At 35.1% G+C, this 24,452-nt stretch overlaps 1 protein-coding gene across 1 annotated transcript; it reads right to left on the bottom strand.

Annotated features, from left to right (window-relative positions):
* Positions 1-13,564: 13,564 nt before the first annotated feature.
* Positions 13,565-16,838, bottom strand: LOC139853990 (uncharacterized). Its single transcript, XM_071843324.1, has 2 exons — positions 16,238-16,838; positions 13,565-14,295 (listed from the first exon to the last, which is right to left on the bottom strand). Exons 1-2 carry the CDS (start codon positions 16,836-16,838, stop codon positions 13,565-13,567), a joined length of 1,332 nt encoding a protein of 443 aa, XP_071699425.1.
* Between the last annotated feature and the right edge of the window lie 7,614 nt (positions 16,839-24,452).

The following is a 24,452-nucleotide window of genomic DNA, read 5'->3' as shown; positions in this document are numbered from 1 at the left end:
GAATCGCACCCATGCAGTGTAAAGAGATTCATCATAAGTTTGTTTAAAGTTAATGATGTTATTCTTAAGCTTGGTTTGTTTAGAAGGAGGGAAATATTTGGTTAGGAATTTAGTACCATCTTCGTCCATGACGTGATGGAATCTTTTTTCAATCCTTCAAACCATGTATGTGCATGATGAGTGAGTAGGGGAACAAGTATAGCAGGATTATATCTTGTCATATCCCTGGCTTTTTGTAGGAGTTTTAAAGAGATATGAATTTATCAAGGTGGGAGTTAGGATCATTGTAACACCATCCATTTTTTTTTAAATACACAGCGAAAACATTATACTTATAAAAAATACATAATCATAATTATGTTTTACAATAACACACGGTTATTATAAATCATCCGGTGTTACATTAAACAACTATTCTTATGTTATACAAAAAAGGTCAGAGTTTGTTCTTCAAACACATCCGGCAAAACAAGCTCCTCCCAAAACCCTAGCGTATAAGCCGACCTGCAGGGGAGGAAGTGAGGGGTTAGCACAAGGCTAAGTGAATGGCACAGTCCTAACAGGTATAAGCATATAGCATCAAGCTAGCCAATACACAAATAAGGTCTCGATAACAAGAGGATCTGCGGCCTGTCCGGGCCCTAAACTCCTAACTGATCAGGCTGGAGTATACTGATAATTCCAGTTACTGTCTCCCTCATATAGTATCCTGATGCAGGGGATGCATCGTTCAACTATACTACGCGAATAGTAACTCATGAACCAGAAAGACTCATTCCTACCTCTTGCCCAACTTACAAATTTGGCATAGCTATAAAACCATAGCTGCCCCACATGTAAGCCAGTTGCTGCTACAAAACCCGCAATCGGCAATATCAACTACCGGACTACTAATCCGTAGCCGGCATCCAAGGTGGCCACAACAAGTCACAGAATATAGCACAATATATCAGATAATAAGTATTCAGGTGAGTAAGCCAAGGTAACAGTAGCATAACCCGCTACTAAATACTTATAAACATTAGGATAGTCCCACTCACCTGGAAATACAAGAACTTAGTAGTCTTTTGTGATAACCTGACAAAATTACTATTGACGACGTCGTCAACTTAGGTCCCGTTACATGGCCATAGTCCCTAAATGAGACACGTTTGACCAAAATTATGTCGCATTCATTTGAAACGTATAAGACTTACAAAGTTTAGTTCACCAAGCGGTTCGACAACAAGTTTAAATTTACAAAAGTAATAAAGTATAATTGAAATATCTTGCGACATAATAAGTTAAAAATCACAGTTGCTATAAATAGCGTATGTATGTATGCTTAAACTTTGATTCCAAAGGTGTCATCACTAGCGTATGCATGTATGCTTGACCCCAAGCAAGTAATCAAAGTATGCGGAAGCATGTATCAAGTAGCCAAGTATGAACCTGAGAAACAGATAGAAAACTGTCAATGAAAAACGTTGGTGAAATCATAGGTGTATTTGTAAAAGTATGTCTTTGAACCACAAGATTTTGTATAAGTGATTTCCAAATCGTTTACACTTCAAAAGTTATTGTTTGTATCACGAGCACCCAATTACCAAGGCTTAACTGAATAGTACCTCTGCATCATAGTGTTAGAACCTACACTATATCCCGAAAATACATTTCATTCATCCGAATGAGGGTTCGTCAAACCCGTATGGCCACACAAAATAAGTTCTCGCTTACACCCTACAAGTGTAACTAATGATAATTGGACTTGAGGATTTTTTTTCTAACTTGTACGTGGAATGTTTGTTTTCGTACTTGTGTTCAATGTATAAAAGTATAAACCATATAAGTTTCTCATCCCATGATTTAAAAGTATAAAAGTTATTGAAAAGATGGGACTATGATCTCACTGTAGTTGCACGCTAAAGTATTTGAAATTAAATGTTGTCCAATGAAAGTTGCTTAGTCTTGACCTAAACAAATAAGTTGTATCAATTACCGGTTACGACACGAGGTCGGGTGAAATGTGTTCAATTAGTCCTATGGCTCGTTACGACTCGATTAATATAGCATGTGAGTCAAATTGTCAAGTTTCATGCAAGATATAAATATAAATGCAAGTTAGAATGATTGCATAAGTGTTTGGTTAACTTTGACTAAAAGTCAAACTTGGTAAAAGTCAAAGTCAACGGGGTCGGGTCGGGTATCCGAAAATTTTCCGTGATGAGAAATCATATATAAGCATGTTGGCAAAGTTTCATGTTAATCATAGTTGCGAGTAAGCGGGAACGAAATTGTGAAAAACACCAAAAAATGGGACAGAATTATTCTCGCTATAGCGAGATTTTGTGCACACCAGGGCTCGCTATAGCGAGGCCCCTGGTTTCAGGTGCTGTTGCTGAATTTTCAAGTGCGCAAACCAAGCTTCTTTCAAACACAACTAATGAACCGTAAACATTCAAAACACGTATCTTATATCGTTGGAAAGGTAATTTAACGAGGAATACAACTAAACACATTTCATCAACCAAATACAACATTTACGATAACCGAATTCTCGTCAAGTGATCATTAAAAGTTCACTATCAAAGTTCCAAGTTCATAAAATGCATAAGATGATTCGGGAACTTAATACCCACATATAATACGCCGTTTCGTAGGTAATTATACATACAATACTGAAAGGACCTGTTCATATACATTATAAATGATTCATAATAGTTGATTACATCGCAAGGTATTTGACCTCTATATGATACATTTTACAAACATTGCATTCGTTTTTAAAAGACAAACTTTCTTTACAACGAAAGTTGACAGCATGCACAACATTTCATAATACATCCAACTATAATTGGCTTAATAATAATAATCTTGATGAACTCAATGACTCGAATGCAACGTCTTTCAAAATATGCCATGAATGACTCCAAGTAATATCCTTAAAATGAGCTAATGCACAGCGGAAGATTTCTTTAATACCTGAGAATAAACATGCTTTAAAGTGTCAACCAAAAGGTTGGTGAGTTCATAGGTTTATCATAACAATCATTTCAATATATTAATAGACCACAAGATTTATGTTTATAAATATATGTACACTCGCAAGTGTATAAAAGTATTCTATAAGTTGTAGACACCCGGTAACAAGCCTTAACGTTCATGTTTTACCCTCTGAAGTACACCAGATCAGGTGTGTTTAAAATAACCTCGAATTACTAAAGCATTCCATAGTCAGGATGGGGTTTGTCAGGCCCAATAGATCTATCTTTAGGATTCGCGCCTACTGTACATAGACAAGTAGTTTAATGTTACCAAGCTAAGGGTATATTTCTGGTTTAAACTTACATAGAATTAGTTTTAGTACTTATGCCTATTTCGTAAAACATTTATAAAACAGCGCATGTATTCTCAGCCCAAAAATATATATAAAAAGGGAGTAATGAAACTCACAATACTGTATTTCGTAGTAAAAATACATATAACGTCATTTAACAAGTGCAAGGTTAGCCTCGGATTCACGAACGTATCAATATTGAGATTCAATATTGCATAAAGTACGTAGACGCAACGGAGATGATAAACACTAGAATGACCTCACGAGCATACCCATGAACCATACCCATCACCTCCATAGCTATAACCCATAATTTTTTTAGCTTCGACTCATTCAAAAAAAAACTATTTTGAAATCACTCGGACAGCACTCCGTCGTAATATTTTATGTATACTAATAATATCTTGAAATAATACAGAGCAAATATATATATATATATATATATATATATATATATATATATATATATATATATATATATATATATATATATATATATATATATATATATATATATATATATATATATATATATATATATATATATATATATAAATCGATTGAGAGAGTTTAAAGAAATATATTTTCAAGTTTCTATGAAATAATGAAACCTATTGAATTCTATTTATAATAGATTTTTGAATTATTAAAGTGAATTATTAAAGTATGAATTATTAAAGTAAATTATTAAAGTATGAATTATTACAGTGAATTATTAAAGTATGAATTATTAAAGTGAATTATTACAGTGAATTATTAAAGTATGAATTATTAAAGTATGGATTATTAAAGTAAATTATTAAAGTATGAATTATTAAAGTGAATTATTAAAGTTAAAGTAAAGTAAAGGTAAAGTTAAAGTATAGTAAAAGTATAAAAACTATGTATGTATAATACGCGTATAAATATATATAATATTAATTTAAATCGTTATATTTATTTAATGAAATAAAATGTAAATATCATTATATTTATTATACTGGTTAAGTAATGAGTTGTCAAAAGTGATTATAGATATTTATAAAAGTTATATACATTTTAATAATAAAGTTCTTTTTAAACTGAAAACGTCTTTGTATGTTTGAAAATAGATTAATAGAATATTATGGAAATCAATTCTCCACTAACTTTTGTCTAACTTTCGTAAATGACACTTTTTGTTTTTATTTATAAATAGCTTTACAAATTATTCTGAATATCGTTAAGAGGAATAGATTTTCTCAAATCATAGTGGACCTCTCAACAGAGACTTGTAATCATAATTCAATGTTTCTGATAATTCAATCATTTAATATATATATTTTTTTAATTTCGTCGAAAATCATATTGAAACAAATACGTTCGTGTAAAGTATTATACGTTTAATACTTTATTAATATTCTCAAGTTATAATATATATATATACATATACATATCTATTTATATATAACGGTTCGTGAATCGTCGGAATTTGGTCGAGGTTATAATGAATATATGAAACACATTTAAAATTCTTGAGATTTAACTTAACAAACTTTGCTAATCGTGTCGGAATAATATAAAGATTAAAGTTTAAATTTGGTCAAAAATTTCCGGGTCGTCACAGTACCTACCCGTTAAAGAAATTTCGTCCCCGAAATTTGATAGAGGTCGTCATGACTAACAATGAGAATGTTATTATAATGATTATAGAGTTTTATCATGTTCAAGAAGAATGGATAAAATAATTCGATTACTCGAAGCGTGTGAGTGAAGTTATCGTAAATGAATGAAATAAGATAATAGTGATTCGTCGTATCTTTTGACGTCATCACGATTGATCTCCGAAAAGAAAATCTTTGTAATCTATATTGGATTTGATTATTCGGTGATTAAGGAAATTATGATCCTCTTCGAATTAATGCGATAATCCATTTTGATTTCTCTGTCGGATATTTCACTATAAATCCACCTCATTTATTTTCTTACAACTCACACCTTCTCAACTCATATTTTAAAGTATTTGTCAATATGCTTCATCCAGTGCTGATTCTTGATATACTCCTCACTTTCATATCTGTCGCTCTTCTTTTTCATCTGCCTCCAGAAGAATCTATTTACTTCTACTATACTCTTGGTTTTATAGTGTTTTTAGTTCTCCCGTGTCTTTATATTGCTATATGCATTGATATATACGGTTTGTGATTTCTGGGTTGTTGTTGGATTTTATATCTTCCCTTATATTTCAAAGTCCTTGCTTCTTCTATAATCATTATCATCCACAGTTAATGCTCTCTTCTATTTGCTATGATTTATACTCCCATTTCTAGTTCGGAGCTTTGTCCTTTCGTTTCTTCTTCTTGCGATTAAGCACCGCTTGTAATGGTCCAGAATTTGCAGATATAAATTTCGGAATGAACATTGTTAATGTTCTAGGAAGGAAATTGTAATGGCACGATCTTGACTTGTCAAATTACCAGAATACCTCGAAAAAGGCCGAATCATCAAGAAATATTTTCTTGATATTTAGAGATCAAAGAGAATACAAGAGTCGTGTAACATAGCACATGATGATGTTATGATCTGTGAATCATCATGTTCCATTTAGAAACTCAGCATGAATTACTGTAATATAATCACGTTGATCAAGTGTCATTATATTATACTAACTCATGCTTCAGCTCCCAACACTTCTTCAAGAATATTCCTATTTTAAACTCGAATGTTTCAGAATTTAGAAACTAAAATAGTTTCTTTTATGATATAATACATATAGCGCGAAGAGGTAAATAATTTCAGATAAGAATAATTATAAAAATATCTTCAGAAGTATGGATGATATTTATAATGAAAGATACGATGATATCTTAGAATGTCTAATATCAGAGGATGATGAAGGATATTGTCCGCAGGGGTTTAGAGTCAGGAGCAAGGTATTTGTTAATGACTTCAGCAAGTACTGAAACATTTGGATTCTTTAAAGGCAGGTTCAGCCTTTGTGATTTGTCCACAACCTCCTTCATACTTTGCTCAATCCGTTTTCCAGTTCCAAAGCTTCTCTTTTTCCGAGCTTTGCCAATATACTATCCTTTATCATCCAACTTTTTACTGTTAAGGTCGTTTACAGTTTTTGCTGCTTCATCAGCATTTTTCAAAATTTCGAGAACTGGTTCACAGTTTAGGGTGTTTTTTCAGAAATTTCTCATTCAAATAATGTAAGTCTTGGAGGTAGACGTTGTGTGTATATGTAATTGTTGATGTAGACATGCTGCGAGGTTTCAAAATACTGATCGCTGATTCTCAATAATTGGTATGGCAATTCTTGTTATAAGGTACGAATGAGTATATGATAGGGTTTCGATAATTATAATGATTTTTTTTGGAAAGTCAAAGATTAGTGAAGTTGTTGGTAAGTTTATTGCTAATGTGGTGAATATAAACGATTCCCCGGTAATGTTGGCGAAAGGGCAACGTATCTATCGAGGTTATAATAAGACTGTTTTGATTGAGAAGTCGAAGTTGACTTGCTGGAGCTGTGAAAAAACTGTCTATTTTGAAACGGAATTGAAAAGTTATTTTAGCTAGTAAATGCCAAAGGGTCTAACACGGATACGTGTCGAACTATGACTTGGGTTTTGAGAGTTTTTCAGGTGTATAACTGTGGGTAACATGTGGTTGGATCATCATCTCGATTGTTCCTTAGTTGAAGTGTCTTCAGGAATTTCGAAGGGTTTGAGCACATATTGTAATCGTTAATACATATGATGTTCTTACACAGTTTTGAAGTCAAAGTATAGCTTTGAAAGATATAGGAATCTATGAGTGATGATACTGGTTATATTTCGAATTGAATTATGCGATTTCAAAATCAGAATATGTAATTGAATTTGAATGGGTATGATTGTTTTGATTTATATGAAAGAATGGATATTGTTGTGAAAGTAGGGAGTATAGTTGATGATTGCTTAATCAGTTTCGAAAAATGTAATATATTAATTGTGAATTTATATATCTCTCGGGTATTACCTACCCGTTAAAAAAATTTCACAATTAATATTTTGTACAAAAGAAGTTTATTACAGTCTTTATGAAAATATATGTGTATATTTTCTTTAGATGTAATATAGATTTAATGAGTTAATATTAAATTAAACTCATTTGTTTTATGGTTGGAACTAGAATTGAGTAATCCCTAAAACTTTATATATTGCATAAGTATTTCTTCAATAATATTGAAATTATGAATCATTACTTTGTTATTTGTTGGTTTTCGTGAAATTCTTGTGAACTTCGCAAGGTACGAATGATGTTATTTGAAAAGTTTCGAGTACATCGATGATGAAAGTGTAAAATCAAACATATATTCGAATAATACACTTGATTTATTATGAATTGGATTTTTATTGAATTGAGACAGAGATTGTAATTAACGATGGTTAAGTTGCGGACGAAGGACGTACATCATTGCATATTTGTAATATGAATTAACTGAGTAGTTAAGATTCACACATAATAGCTTAGTACGGGAAGATTTATTATGGTTTAAAAATTTATACATATAAAATATACATATAAATCTTTCGATTGGAAATGAATTAATACTTCATAACTCGTTGATATAATATATTTGTTGTTGATTCGTAATGATGTCCACAATGATTCTTGAACTGACAGAGTTTGTGATGTTACAGGTGCTGTTGATTCTGACGATACTGACGGCACTGACTGTGTTGATGATGCTACGGTCCTGTTGATGCTGTTGGTAAAACAATTCTAGCTTGTAAATTGTGCACCATTTTTTATCAAAGTTTCTACTCTACCATCTCCGTTCACTCATCCGATTTATGGTCAGAATTAAATAATCTCTAAAATTTTGGAGATTACATAACTGCCGCAGAGATATCTCTTCAATGAAGTTTATGAATTAATACTTCATTGTTTGTTGTTGTTGTTGATATTCCTGGATATTTAGAGGGCGTATGACGTTGATGTTTGAGATACAGATTGTGATGTTGCGGTGTGGGATGTGGATGTTGTTGTTGGTGGTGGTGATGGTACTGTTGGTGTTGCTGATGGTGGTACTGTTTATGCTGCTGGTGCTGCTGCTGATGTTTGTAACCTTTGCACCATATTCTCCAAAGCCACTACCCGAGCGCGAAGCTCGTTGACTTCTTCTATTACACCGGGGTGATTGTCGGTTCGGACGAGCGGATAAATAAAATCTAGAATTTGGTGTAGTATGTAATCGTGACGAGATACTCTAGAAATAAGAGAGAAAATGGTGTTTCGGATAGGTTCGCCGGTAAGTGCTTCAGGTTCTTCGCCAAGAGGGCAATGTGGAGGATGGAAGGGATCACCTTCTTCTTGTCTCCAATGATTAATGAGGCTACGAACCCATCCCCAATTCATCCAGAATAGATGATGACTAATTGGTTGATCCATTCCGGTCACACTGCTTTCGGAACTTGAGTGGGATTCCATTTCGGAATCCGAGGGACTTGAACTAATGACAAATTCCATTTCGTACGATTGAATAAAGAATTTTTCGATATGAAATGATTTTCCGACTATCGGGTGGTATTCTAATTATATAGAGCAAAAGGTTTCGTAGATTAAGGAGGAATTTACGGAATATGTCAGGCAAAGTTTACAGTAACAGATACGCTAAGATATGAATTAGCAGATACGCTAAGATATGAATTTTGTCTATACACTATTCATGCAATCAATGCAATAAGATGTGTCTAGACTAAGAATGATAAGCAGGTAATTTCCGACAAAAATGATGAGCAAAACTTTTGACATGCAGACACGGTCGAAGTCCAGACTCACTAATGCATCCTAATGACTATCAGTTAGACACACTAATGCAGACCTGGTTCGCTAAGACCACCGCTCTGATACCAACTGAAAGGACCCGTTCATATACATTATAAACGATTCACAATAGTTGATTACATCGCGAGGTATTTGACCTCTATATGATACATTTTACAAACATTGCATTCGTTTTTAAAAGACAAACTTTCTTTACAATGAAAGTTGACGGCATGCACACCATTTCATAATACATCTAACTATAATTGGCTTAATAATAATCTTGATGAACTCAATGACTCGAATGCAACGTCTTTCAAAATATGCCATGAATGACTCCAAGTAATATCCTTAAAATGAGCTAATGCACAGCGGAAGATTTCTTTAATACCTGAGAATAAACATGCTTTAAAGTGTCAACCAAAAGGTTGGTGAGTTCATAGGTTTATCATAACAATCATTTCAATATATTAATAGACCACAAGATTTCCGTTTATAAATATATGTACACTCGCAAGTGTATAAAAGTATTCTATAAGTTGTAGGCACCCGGTAACAAGCCTTAACGTTCATGTTTTACCCTATGAAGTACACCAGATCAGGTGTGTTTAAAATAACCTCGAAGTACTAAAGCATCCCATAGTCAGGATGGGGTTTGTCAGGCCCAATAGATCTATCTTTACGATTCGCGCCTACCGTACATAGACAAGTAGTTTAATGTTACCAATCTAAGGGTATATTTCTGGTTTAAACCTACATAGAATTAGTTTTAGTACTTGTGCCTATTTCGTAAAACATTTATAAAACAGCGCATGTATTCTCAGCCCAAAAATATATATAAAAAGGGAGTAATGAAACTCACAATTCTGTATTTCATAGTAAAAATACATATAACGTCATTTAACAAGTGCAAGGTTGGCCTCGGATTCACGAACGTATCAATATTGAGATTCAATATTGCAGGAAAGTACGTAGACGCAACGAAGATGATAAACACTAGATTGACCTCACGAGCATACCCATGAACCATACCCATCACCTCCATAGCTATAACCCATAATTTCCTTAGCTTCGACTCATTCAAAAAAAACTATTTTGAAATCACTCGGACAGCACTCCGTCATAAGATTTTATGTATACTAATAATATCTTGAAATAATACATAGCAAAATATATATATATATATATATATATATATATATATATATATATATATATATATATATATATATATATATATATATATATATATATATATATATATATATATATATATCGATTGAGAGAGTTTAGAGAAATATATTTTCAAGTTTCTATGAAATATTGAAACCTATTGAATTCTATTTATAATAGATTTTTGAATTATTAAAGTGAATTATTAAAGTATGAATTATTAAAGTGAATTATTAAAGTATGAATTATTAAAGTGAATTATTAAAGTATAAATTATTAAAGTGAATTATTAAAGTGAATTATTAAAGTGAATTATTAAAGTATGAATTATTAAAGTATGAATTATTAAAGTGAATTATTAAAGTATGAATTATTAAAGTGAATTATTAAAGTTAAAGTAAAGTAAAAGTAAAGTAAAGGTAAAGTTAAAGTATAGTAAAAGTATAAAAACTATGTATGTATAATACGCGTATAAATATATATAATATTAATTTAAATCGTTATATATATTTAATAAAATAAAATGTAAATATCATTATATTTATTATACTGGTTAAGTAATGATTTGTCAAAAGTGATTCTAGATATTTATAAAAGTTATATACGTTTTAATAATAAAGTTCTTTTTAAACTGAAAACGTCTTTGTACGTTTGAAAATAGATTAATAGAATATTATGAAAACCAATTCTCCACTAACTTTTGTCTAACTTTCGTAAATGACACTTTTTGTTTTTATTTGTAAATAGCTTTACAAATTATTCTAAATATCGTTAAGAGGAATATATTTTCTCAAATCATAGTGGACCTCCCAACAGAGACTTGTAATCATAATTCAATGTTTCTGATAATTCAATCATTTAATATATATATTTTTTTAATTTCGTCAAAAATCATATTGAAACAAATACGTTCGTGTAAAGTATTATACGTTTAATACTTTATTAATATTCTCAAGTTATAATATATATATATACATATACATATCTATTTATATATAACGGTTCGTGAATCGTCAGAATTTGGTCGAGGTTATAATTAATGTATGAACACAGTTTAAAATTCTTGAGATTTAACTTAACAAACTTTGCTTATCGTGTCGGAATAATATAAAGATTAAAGTTTAAATTTGGTCGAAAATTTCCGGGTCGTCACAAATACTACTAAACACTTACAAACGACATTGCAAAGCATTTAATGCATCAAAATTTACATTTAAGGCTACCAAACCCTAACCAAAAATCATAAAATCACTAATCATGTTAATGTAAGGTTTTCATGTCATCCAACATACCAAAACGAAGCTAATGATGCTAGTATCACTTTTAACACATAAAGTTTAACATCTAACAACATTTAATCAACCAAAATCAAAGATTAAACTAACCCATTTTTCATATTCAAGCTAGTTACTCAAAACAAACAAATCGAGCAAACCAAACACATATTCATGTTAGACTTGAGCCATAGATACTAATTAACACCATTTCAAGTCAAAAACACTAAGAACATGAAATCTAGAGTTTTTTTATAAAGTTACCCAAAAGAGATTAAATTAGTATCAAAACGTAGAGGATGAAGAGAGGATTCCAAAATCGTTTTCTTGTAAGCTTCTTTGAAATGATTTAGATGATGATTTAGTGTTGATGGAAAAAATGGGTTCTTGTTGCTAGTAAGAAAAGAAAGAAAAAGAAAAAGAAAAGATAATGGTGAATGGGAGGGAAAATGGAAGTAAGTGGGAGGTGGGTTGACTAGTTGACCTAGTCAACTAGTTTGCTCACTTGGCAAATTTGGTCCCGCGAGTTTAAAGCGGGTGCGTGAATTAACCAAACGAATTATTTTAAAAACGCGAGAGTAAACGGGAGATATTATAATTACATAACGGGAATATTAAGAACATTAGTTAACGGAAGATACGAATTTAGATAATAAAAGGTATTATCTAAAAAAAAGACGGCGTTAAAATAAATTAATGGAAAAAGGCGGGTCATTACATCTTATTTCACTGAGCCTTCACCTTTTCATTTATCACCTGAGAATACCATTTCTCTAGTTAGTACCCATTTCAATCAGATTTACATATTAGAATACATGAATACATCAATACAGTAAATGGGTTAGAATTGCACTTGACCCAAACCTACCAACACTGTCACTCGCACGAATGGGCTCTCACTCGTGCGACTGACTAGCTCACTCGTTTGGATGAGTACCCTCACTCGTATGAGTGAAAACCTACTTCCAAGAGTGACTTTAAAGTCCACTCGCATGATCAATTTGCTTACATGCACGGGTGGTCACCTCACCCGTACGGGTGAGTGCCTCACTCGCACGGTTGAGCAAGAACAGCAGCATAATTGCACTTATAGCTTTTTACACCTAATATAAATTTTAATTTAGTGTTTTAAGACCCTATCATTGAACAGTAAATCTCAAGATGATTCCAACGATAGTTTATTTGTCAACAACTGAGTTAAGGTATGAAAGTTACACCCTTTTCAATTTTACAAAAAGCTGACCCACTGCTCAACCGTGTGGCTGAGACCTCAAACGTACGGTTGAGCCCTCAACCGCATGGTTGAGCCCTAAAAAGTGTGCTCAACCATGTGGTTGAGCTGTCAGACGTGTGGGAGCTGTAGAACAGCTCCAGCTCACTATTTTCGCGTTTTTTGACCCCAAAACTCGATTTTTGCTTGTTTTGGTCAATCTAATGCATCAAAAATACCATATAACACATATAGAAACTATTTCTAACATCAATCAAGCATAACAAACACATATAATCAAGAATCAAGCTCAAAAATCATCAAACACCATTTTAACCCAAAACCCACTTTAAATTTATCAAATTCAATGATGTTTACCTTGTTTGATTACTTGAATCACAGAGAATCAGATACACAAAATCACAATGATTGATTTATACTTTTAATTTCAAAGATTAGAGAGCAAGAGAGGTGTTTTAGGGTTTTTAGGTTTCTAAAATTAGTAATAATAAAACGTAAGTGTTATTTAAACAGATGGGGGTTTCTTCATTGTGAGGAAACCCCATTCCCCACTACACTCGGGTATTTATCAGTTATCTAAAACACAATGTACCTCATTTGGTGGTCCTAACAAGGTCCAATTCACATAACGAAACTTGTTATGTGACCCTTGTCACAAAGCGCACACAACTAACTAATCAAATAATTATTAACCCATAATTATTAAAATCACTAATATTAATACATTAATATACACTAAGGATAAAAAGGTCATTTACCGCTAGGCCAATTCGAGCTTGTTACAAATCTACCCCGTTACGAAGATTTCATCCTCGAAATCTGGTCCAGGTCAAACAATGGAGGGTATCTAGCTTTCATTAGCTCTTCCGTTTCCCAAGTCAAATTGGAACCCAAAGTATGTTTCCATTCTACAAGTACAATTGGTATCTGTTTCTTACGTAGCTTGGTAACCTTTCTGTCAACAATCTTGACTGGTTCTTCAACCAACTTTTTATTCATGTCAACCTTTAAATCCTGCAATGCTAGAATCTGACTTTCGTCGTCTACCTTACACTTACGAAGATAACATATGTTAAATGTATCGTGAATGCCCGCTAACTCTGCAGGAAGATCTAGAACCACAGTTTGATCATTCAACATCTGCCTGATGTTAAATGGACCTAAATACCTTGGGGCTAGTTTTCCGCGCTTACCGAACCGAATTACACCTTTCCACGGTGATACTTTCAGGTACACACGTTCACCCACAGAAAATGTCAATGGCTGTCGACGAGGTTCTGCGTATATTTTCTGTCTATCTCTGGCATCTTTTAACTTTTCTCGAGCTATTGCAACTTTATCGGCAGTTTGTTGTACTATTTCAGGACCTACAAAATGTTTCTCTCCGGCCTTTAACCAACAAGTCGGAGTTCTGCAACGTCTACCATACAACATCTCGTAGGGTGGCTTGCCGATACTCGAATGATACGAATTATTGTATGCAAATTCAATCAATGGTAAGTGAGAATCCCATGACCCACCATATTCTAATACACAGGCTCTTAACATATCCTCTAACGTTTAAATAGTTCGTTCACTTTGACCGTCTGTTTGAGGATGATACGCTGTGCTGAGATTAACTCGAGTACCTAAATTCTCTTGTAAACTCTGCCAAAAATTAGACACGAACCTCGAATCTCTATCTGACACAATATATAATGGTATTCCATGTCAAACTATAATCTCATTTACATATAGTTGGGCTAACTTACTAAGCGAAGCTATCTCACTTGTGGCCAGAAAATGCGCGCTTTTAGTCAATTTATAAACTATCACCCAAATCATGTCATGACCTTTCTGGGTTCGGGACTTGGGGGTAACTTTGTCACGAAATCCATCATTATGTGCTCCCACTTCCACTGAGGAATCTCAAGTTGACGTAATGACCCGTAAGGTTTCTGATGTTCAGCTTTTACTTGGGCGCATATATGACACTTTTCCACGTAATGCGCGATATCTTTCTTCATTGTTTGCCATCAATATAAAGGTTTCAAGTCATGATACATCTTCGTGTTTCCAGTATGGATAGACAATCTTGATTTGTGCACTTCATTCAAGATTAAATCCCTTAATCCTCCAAGCAAAGGAACCCAAGTTCTCTTACTAAAAGTCTTTAATCCATGAGAATCGTCAATTAAATCCACTTTTTGCTTCAATAATATCTCATATTTCAAATGTTCATCCTTCAAGGCTTCTACTTGTGCTATCTTTAATCGATCAATCAAGTCTGACACAATCTCAATTTGCATGAATTTCACATTGTCGGTGGATTTTGTTTTGACTCAAAGCATCTGCAACGACATTTGCCTTTCTTGGATGATAACGAATCTCACAATCATAATCTTTACTTAATTCTTTCCATCATCTCTGACGCATGTTTAACTCTTTCTGTGAAAAGATATGCTGAAGACTCTTATGGTCGGTACAAATCACACAATGAGTGCTGTAAAGGTAATGTCTCCATAATTTTAATGCAAATATAACCGTAGCCAACTCTAGATCATGTGTCAGATAATTTCTCTCATGATTTTTCAACTGTCTTGAGGCATAGGCAATAAATTTCTCTCTCTGCATTAACACACAACCCAATCCGGCTAATGGCGCATCACAATACACAACAAAATCTTCTGTACCCTCAGGTTACGCTAAAACTGAAGCTTGACACAACAATTTCAATGTCTGGAAGGCATTTTCTTATTCATCGCTCCATCGAAAAGTTACATCTTTCCTGGTCAACTTGGTCAATGGACCCGCCATCTTTGAGAAATCTTTAATAAACCTTCGGTAGTAACCAGCTAAACCCAGAAAACTCTTAATCTCTATCAGAGTCTTCGGTGAATTCCAATTCTTTACCGTTTCTATTTTAGATGGATTGACTTTGATACCCTCATGGCATATAACGTGAACCAAAAATTGCACTTCTCTTAACTAAAACTCACACTTAGAAAATTTGGCGTACAACCTTTCTCGTTTCAATAGTTCTAACACTTGTCTCAGATGCGTAGCATGCTCGGCTTCTGTTTTCGAATAAATCAAAATATCATCGATAAATACTATCACGAATTTGTCGAGAAACTTTCGGCACACCCGATTCATTAAATCCATGAATATTGTTGGTGCATTTGTCAACCCGAACGGCATAACTAAAAACTCATAATGACTGTATCTTGTACGAAAAGCTGTCTTTGGAATATCTTCCTCGGCTACCCGAACGTGGTGATAACCTGATCGTAGATCAATTTTAGAGAAGTACGATGCCCCTTGTAGCTGATCAAACAGATTATCAATTCTCGGGAACAGGTACTTGTTCTTCACCGTTCTTTTATTTAGTTCTCGGTAATCAATGCACATACAGAGAGTTTCGTCTTTCTTCTTCACGAACAACACTGGAGCACCCCATGGCGAAAGAACTTGGTCGAATAAACCCACGATCTAGCAACTCCTGAATTTGCGACATCATATCACGAATCTCAGACGGTGCTAATCGATACAGAGCTTTTACCACTGGTGTAGAACCCGGCAATAATTCAATCTTGTACTCTACCTCTCTTACTGGCGGTAAGCCCGGTAATTCATCACGAAACACTTCTGGGAATTCGGACACTATCGGGATATCGGACACGGATTTCTTCTCTTTCTTTGCATCGATCACGTATGCTAGAAACGAATCACATCCCTTGGCTAATGATTTCTTAACTTTCATCATCGAAATTAACGGACAATTAAACCCGCCCCGTTCACCTTGGGCCACAGCACGTGTCCCATCGGCCAAAGGAAAATAAATTATTTTCTTATCACATTCTATACTTGCCTTATGGCGAATTAACCAATCCATACCTAATACGACATCAAAGCTCGGTATAGTCATAACAAGACAAGTCATAGGGAATTCACTCCCATCTATTTCAATGGTTACTCCAGACACAGAGGTTGTGACTGGGACCGTTCTACCATCACCCACTTCTATTCTTATAGGTTCAGATAATACATTGATAGGCAATTTCAACTTATAACGTAATGTAACAGACATAAAAGAGAGATTCGCTCCACAATCAAATAACACACGAGCCGCGAAGAATTTATTAGAAACATACTGGTAATCGCATCGTCGGTTTCAGTAGCTGTATCAACCGACATTTGAAAGGCTCTTGCTTCAGGTGGTGGAGGATTTTTTTCTCTTCTATCTAGTTGAAGAAGCAGAGGATCCTCCGACTGACATTGTTCTTGCTCCAGCCCCTACCCCGGAACTCATCTTTCTTGCAGATGGACAATCAACTGACCTATGCCCCGATTTATGGCAATTCTAGCTAACGTTTTCTTTGAATGAGCAAGCCTGAATATCATGACCCATTACTCCGTACAGCATGCACCTCTTTGTCAAATTAGTACAAGGACCTGCATGAGTCGATTTACAACCATTGCACCACACCCTCTGGTTTGAACTACTACCACTTTAGGAAAATCTTCCCTCTTGTTGACCACCATGAGACTTCTTTGATTTAAAACTACCTTGACTTGATGCTTGCTTGGGTTGCGTCACTGGTTCATTTTAACTCTCTTTGGCCGCCTTAGTATCTCCTTCCACCATTTTGGCTATGGCAAAGGCTTGAGGTAACGAATGTTCCATTCTTACCAATGATCTGTATTCTGGCAAGATCATTTCCACAAACTAATCAATCTTAGACTGTTCATCAGGGAGCCACTGTTGTAAAAAGCGAAGCTTGTCAGTGAACTTCTCGATCACTTCGTCAATCGTCATCTGTCTGGTCATCTTTAGATTCATAAATTCCCGCTTCATTCTTGAGATCTCATAAGGAGTGCAATACTGTTCGCACATCTTAGCTACAAATTGTTCCCAAGTCACCTGGTTCAACATTTCCTTTGACATCTGAGAAGTTATTGAATCCACCAACCAATTGCTTTCTTTTTCAACAATCTGCTGGCATAAGTTACACGTACTTCGGGCTCGCATTGACAAGCTTCCAATACTCGGTCTCCCTCACGTAACCAATCAAAGGTTTCTATTGGATTAGAACTACCGACATACTCTGGAGGCTTACAATCAAGGAATTGCTTAAACGTACACTTCTTCTTTGTTTCAGTTGTTGGTGGCTACCACATTTGGATCACGTAAGGATGCATAACTTGACCCGGATTTTGGTATCCCTGTTGAGGCTGTGACTGTTGCTGAGGTGGCGTTTGAAACTGTGGAAATGGCAACGGAACTTTGAACTGTTGTGTTTGTGATGAAGTTCCCCCTGATGCAGACCCAAACTGAGGTATAGAAAACCCTGGAGGTGCAGTATCATCATTACCCGTCGTGGTACCCGCAGAAACAATACCTTCTAGCTCAGTATTCCAGTCTCGGGCTTCTTTCAATCAACTCTCCATTCGTTAGATGTACTCTTGCTGATCAGGGTCTGAGTCTTCCCCTTCAGGTGGAGCTCTAAAGATTTCGGGGGTAGGTGGAGCTCGGACATCATGCCTTTCGTCAGTCGTCATTCACCTGTACTACACATCATCACACAAAAGCTTAGTGGATAATTTGTTAGTACCTACAGACTATCATACCATTCTCTACATTCACTTAGCTTGTCTCCCAAGGATATGTTTGACACACTGCCGAAGGTTTGGGAACATGACATCCATGTGCACATGTTGTCAAACCTACGCTCTGATACCAACTTGTAACACCGTCCATTTTTTTAAATACACAGCGGAAACATTATACATATAATAAATACATAATCATAATTATGTTTTACAATATCACACGATTATTATAAATCATCCGATGTTACGTTAAACAACTATTCTTATGTTATACAAAAAACATCAGAGTTTGTTCTTCAAACATATCCGGCACAACAAGCTCCTCCCAAAACCCTAGCGTATAAGCCAACCTGCAGGGGAGGGAGTGAGGGGTTAGCACAAGGGTAAGTGAATGGCACAGTCCTAACAGGTATAAGCATATAGCATCAAGCTAGATAATACACAAATAAGGTCTCGATAACAAGAGGATCGGAGGCCTGGCCGGGCCCTTAACTCCTAACTGATCAGGCTGGAGTATATCAATAATTCCAGTTACTGTCTCCCTAGCATAGTATCCTAATGCAGGGGATGCATCGTTCAACTATACTACACGAATAGTAACTCATGAACCAGAAAGACTCATTCCTGCCTCTTGTCCAACTTACAAATTTGGCATAGCTATAAAACCATAGCTGCCCCACATGTAAGCCAGTTGCCGCTACAAAGCCCGCAATGGGCAATATCAACTACCGGACTACTAACCCGTAGCTGGCATCCAAGGTGGCCACAACAAGTCACAAAATATAGCACAATATATCAGATAATAAGTATTCAGGTGAGTAAGCTAAGGTAACAGTAGCATAACCTGCTACTAAATACTTATAAACATTAGGATAGTCCCATTCACTTGGAAATACAAGAACTCAGTAGTCTTAGTTCACCGAGCCTTCGCCTTTTCCTTTATCACCTGAGAATATCATTTCTCTAGTTAGTGCCCATTTCAATCCGATTTACATATTAGAATACATGAATACATCAATACAGTAAATGGGTCAGAATTGCACTTGACCCAAACCTACCAACACAGTCACTCGCACGAATGGGCTCTCACTCGTACGACTGACTAGCTCACTCGTGCGGATGAGTACCCTCACTCGCACGAGTGAAAACCTACTTCCAATAGTGACTTTAAAGTCCACTCACATGATTAAGCAGCTTACACGCACGGGTGGACACCTCACCCGTACGGGTGAGTGCCTCACTCGCAAGGTTGAGCAAGAACAGCAACATAATTGCACTTCTAGCTTTTTACACCCAATATAAAGTTTTATTTAGTGTTTTAAGACCCTATAATTGAACATTAAATCTCAAGACAATTCCAACGATAGTTTATTTGTCAAAAACGGAGTTATGGTTTGAAAGTTACACACTTTTCAATTTTACAAAAAGCTGACCACTGTTCAACCGCGTGGCTGAGACCTCAAACGTACGGTTGAGCCCTCAACCGCGTGGTTGAGCCCTCAAAAGTGTGCTCAATCATGTGGTTAAGCTGTCAAATGTGTGGTAGCTGTAGAACAGCTCCAACTCGCTATTTTCGAGTTTTTTGACCCCAAAACTCGATTTTTTCTTGTTTTGGTCAATCTAATGTATCAATAATACCATATAACACATATAGAAACTATTTCTAACATCAATCAAGCATAACAAACACATATAATCAAGAATCAAGCTCAAAAATCATCAAAACTCATTTTAACCCAAAACCTACTTTAAATTTATCAAATTCAATGATGTTTACCTTGTTTGATTACTTGAATCACAAAGAATCAGATACACAAGATCACAAGGATTGATTTGCACTTTTTAATTTCAAATATTAGAGAGAAAGAGAGGTGTTTTAGGGTTTTTAGGTAGTAATAATAGAACGTAAGTGTTATTTAAACAGATGGGGGTTTCTTCATTGTGAGGAACCCCATTCCTCACTACACACGGGTATTTATCAGTTATCTAAAATATAATGTACCTCATTAGGTGGCCCTAACAAGGTCTAATTCACATAACAAAACCTGTTCTGTGACCCTTGTCACAAAGCGCACACAACTAACTAATCAAATAATTATTAACCCATAATTATTAAAATCACTAATATTAATAAATTAATATAAACTAAGGATAAAAAGGTTATTTACCGCTAGGCCCGATTCGAGGTTGTTACAATCATCATTGGTAATCTATGAAATTGACAGCCATTTTGGATGAGCTGTATAATGTGATGTTTTAATTCGAGCGAGTGTCCTTAAATCTCTGGGAATCTGATTGGTCCACCTCAACCTTCAATCGAAGATTTGGTGTTTGCTACTAGAGTAACGCATAATGCCATTTGGTTTCTGATTCATTATTCTTTGCGTGCTTTAGAGATTATTGCGTCTGGATCAGGTACGAATAACAACTGCCCCGGTCTAGATCGGGTTTGGGTATTACTCTAAGTATGCCATCTTGTTTTAAATTTTATGTTGATACGCTAAGTTCCTAATTTAGTCTAAAAGTAAACTAGAGTAATCTTAATCTAAAGTAATCTAAGGTAATCTAAGGTAATCTAAGGTAATCTAAGATAATCTAAAGTAATCTAAGGTAATCTAAGGTAATTATCCTAGGTTTAATTATGTTTTTCGTTCTTGCTACTAATTCCCTGGTATTTTGATAGCAGAGCTTCTCACGAACGATTCAACAAACTGAGTGGCCAGGTCGACTACGAAAAGGCAAGATCCTTTTGGTTATAATATAATTGGAGACTGTTCGGATCAAAATTCAACAACCAAGTCCGTGTATAATTGTCTTTCTTAGATACCACTAAATGCTTGTGAATAAGTTTGATAAAAGCAGTATTATCTGATACCAGTTCCCCGGTAGCGGCGCTAAAAACTTACCTTACCCTGATATGACCGAAATGGACGGTTTTATTTATGCAGTGTCGTTAGCTCGCAAGACGTCAGAATCAGCTATCGAGAGGTGAGGGTAATAATTTTAAATTTATATTTAGCGGGGTCTAAATCGTACTACTCCTTATGGTGAGTAAGGGAAGTATGAACTAGGGTTGAATTTTTAAGATATCAGTAGAATCAAACCTATAACTAAAACTTATGATAATCCTAAAGTGAAGGAGTAGTGGTATATTACCTAATTTTAGGTTTTTCTAGTTTATAAGATTAAATAAAGTAAATGCAATAAAATTTGTAATTAAGATAAGGTTAAAGCAAATGCATACTATGGTTTCGTCAGTTACTTTGCCGAGAATATGGAATGTTGGCTCATGAACAGGTAGTGACCTTGTATTCACTACACTGGTCCTAACGCCCCTGTCATAAGACATGTCACTGGGTAATGCGTTAGGCTTGAAGATTCTGAATAGATAGCAACGTCCCTTACCCCCGACGCCCGTGCAGTCTGACTACAGGCATACACGTTCAAACGGCTCATCCAATTGAGCGACTCGGTTGGGTGACGTATTAACATTCCATAAAGGTCTAAACTTTCTTAAGCACAATGAGATGTAAGGTATGCCATATCCGGGAGACACGATATGTTTCGATGCTTTCGTTAATGATTGGGTTTTAAAAGAGAGTTAGGCCCTTAAAAAGAGTTTAACCATAAGAACACCATGGCCAAGTCGGTTTGACTTCCATGAACACATTCGGTTATCCTAACGATTTAATCCTTTATGTGTTTAAACAAACAGTTCCTTAATTAACTAAGAATCCCTCAAGCGGGGTGCAATGCTTGAGACCGTGTTATGGTGAAGTGTACTAATCAGCACTGACCATGTTCCATGACCTTACTTAGCAGAGTTACAGCTTACAACAACTGTTGTGCTTCAGCGTGCACGTACGAAGTTTATATGCTTGGTGACTACACTAACATGGTTTAGGACCGACAATATACTATGGGCCTAGTTAGATGCTTCACTACGAAAGAGTTCTCAGTCGGAATCTAATGCTCGATGGACTTACTACAATCGGTGTGCCTCAGTCAAAATTACATTGTATCCGATAGACTTCTCTTACCAAGGGGTGACACAGATAGTGTAATCTGAATCGGGGTTCGCAATTTTCCAATAACATAGCCGATAATTACGTTCTATTAGTTAGAAAAGAGATTGAGTTTAAAGCATAATCGTAAAGCATCTCAACAACATACACAAACTATAATATTATTTCGGCATTATAACTGACTACATCATAACATACACTAAAGATAACTACTCGCTAATCATGGTAACAATGTCACAAATCATAATAATGAAAGACATTATATAAAGACAATGGATAGAAGTACCAGTATATTAAACGAGTTCTGAGTACAAAAGTGATAACTTCAAACTCCAGACCGCTCCTAATACAATCTTCGGCGTTCTTCTCCGGGTACTAGGTTTCCCGCACGGAGTTGAAGACCTTGAAAGTATGACTAGTATTGTATAAAGAGAGAGAGAGAGAGAGAGAGAGAGAGAGAGAAGTGAATTGAAGTGTGTGTAAAAATGGATGACAAATGGCCCTTTAAATAGAAAAGATTTTTGCTGTCATACGGCTGGCAGGCCGTATGGCCTGCCCGTATGACTTGGCAGCCCATTTATTATGCCTGGATGTATGGCAGGCCGTTTTCCAAGTTGCAAGCAGTATGGCAAGGCGTATGGAAAGTCGTATGGCTGCCCTGGTTTGCTGTTTCCGGGATCGTAACTTGTCTTTCATCGTTTCGCTCTAGATTCTTCGTTCTAGCTCCGATTCTATTGATTCTTTTTTAACCATCTTCGTAATCACTTGATCTTCAATTTCATCCGACAAAGTGAGTATTTTGGCGATAAAGCTCGGAACTTTATTATTTCTGGGCCTCAATACCGGGGTGAAAATGTGACTTTTTAGCCGATATCAAATATCCACACTTAGACTTTGCTTTTCCTCAAGCAAACTTCTCATTTGTACTTTAAGAAATCTTTTTGGAGTTTCTTTTCTATTAGCCTAAGTGGTTTACTTTTTATTATAACAACGAAAAATAAGGTAAGTTATCTATGTTAGGGTTGAAACTATCTATGCAAACATGCGAGGAGGTTACATGACTTAGGCTAGATTTCACGGGTCACTCAAATCACACAAGTGTTTAGGGTTTCCTATTGATCTAAGAATTGAATTCACTCATAGCCAGTTATGTTGCACCCATTGTCATAGGCTTGATAAAGACTCAAATCCTTGCTACTAATTCAAAAACGGTAATAACCATAGGTTCTAGGTCATTTGTCTATTTGGAAAGAAATTTTAGAGTGGTGGTGAAGTTGTTTTAAGGAGTGAGAAAGGGTAATATAGTCTTTTTAAAGATTTTTATTCTGAATTTCGGGAATGTAAGATAGATAGGAGTGTTGACATTTTTGAGAAGCACTTTCAAACTTTTCATCCTTTGGAGTGATAGACATTCTTCGGTCAAGTTCTTCTTCGGCGTTTCTCTTTATAAGTTCTGCTCCTTTTCTCAGAACTTTGAAAACATTTTTTTTAATAGAGATTTTATCTCGAGAAACTTTCTGCCGGTAAACTTTTTGCAAGACCTTTGTCGTGATACTTAAGAAGTTTATAACATCGGGTTTTTCGGAAGGAATCTCATTTTCTGAATTTTTTGAGTGATAGTAAAGATGATATGAATGATGGTTGATGTCGTAGAGAAGCTGGAAGGTGTGAAGGGTTTATTTTGACAATTGGTTAGCTCTTTTGATTATACATGAATCACATTTCGTTACTTGGAAATGCAGATCTAGAGCAAGTTCTGATTCTGAGTACATTAAAGATGAATGCTTATATGGTCTTATTTGGGTGCCTCACCATAATCAATTTAAGTCGATAATGCCTAGTCATGCAATGCTCTATTAGAGATCTGGTTCATCCCAACAAGATTTCTACCTTACTTAAGCCTTAATTTTATTTACAAACGTTTTAGGTTTTCGAAAGTACATTTTTGGAAAGGCTTTCTTTTGTTAAAAATCCTGAAACTTGGCTTAAGAACACGGAATCCTTGTAATGGGTTTATTTTAATATAGCATAAATATATTATACCAACATCTCACACTTAGACGAAC

This window comes from Rutidosis leptorrhynchoides, chromosome 6, assembly GCF_046630445.1.
Source record: "Rutidosis leptorrhynchoides isolate AG116_Rl617_1_P2 chromosome 6, CSIRO_AGI_Rlap_v1, whole genome shotgun sequence".
Classification (NCBI taxonomy): domain Eukaryota; kingdom Viridiplantae; phylum Streptophyta; class Magnoliopsida; order Asterales; family Asteraceae; genus Rutidosis; species Rutidosis leptorrhynchoides.
The sequence above is the reverse complement of the archived record's forward strand: the minus strand, read 5'-3'. Positions and strand labels throughout refer to the sequence as shown.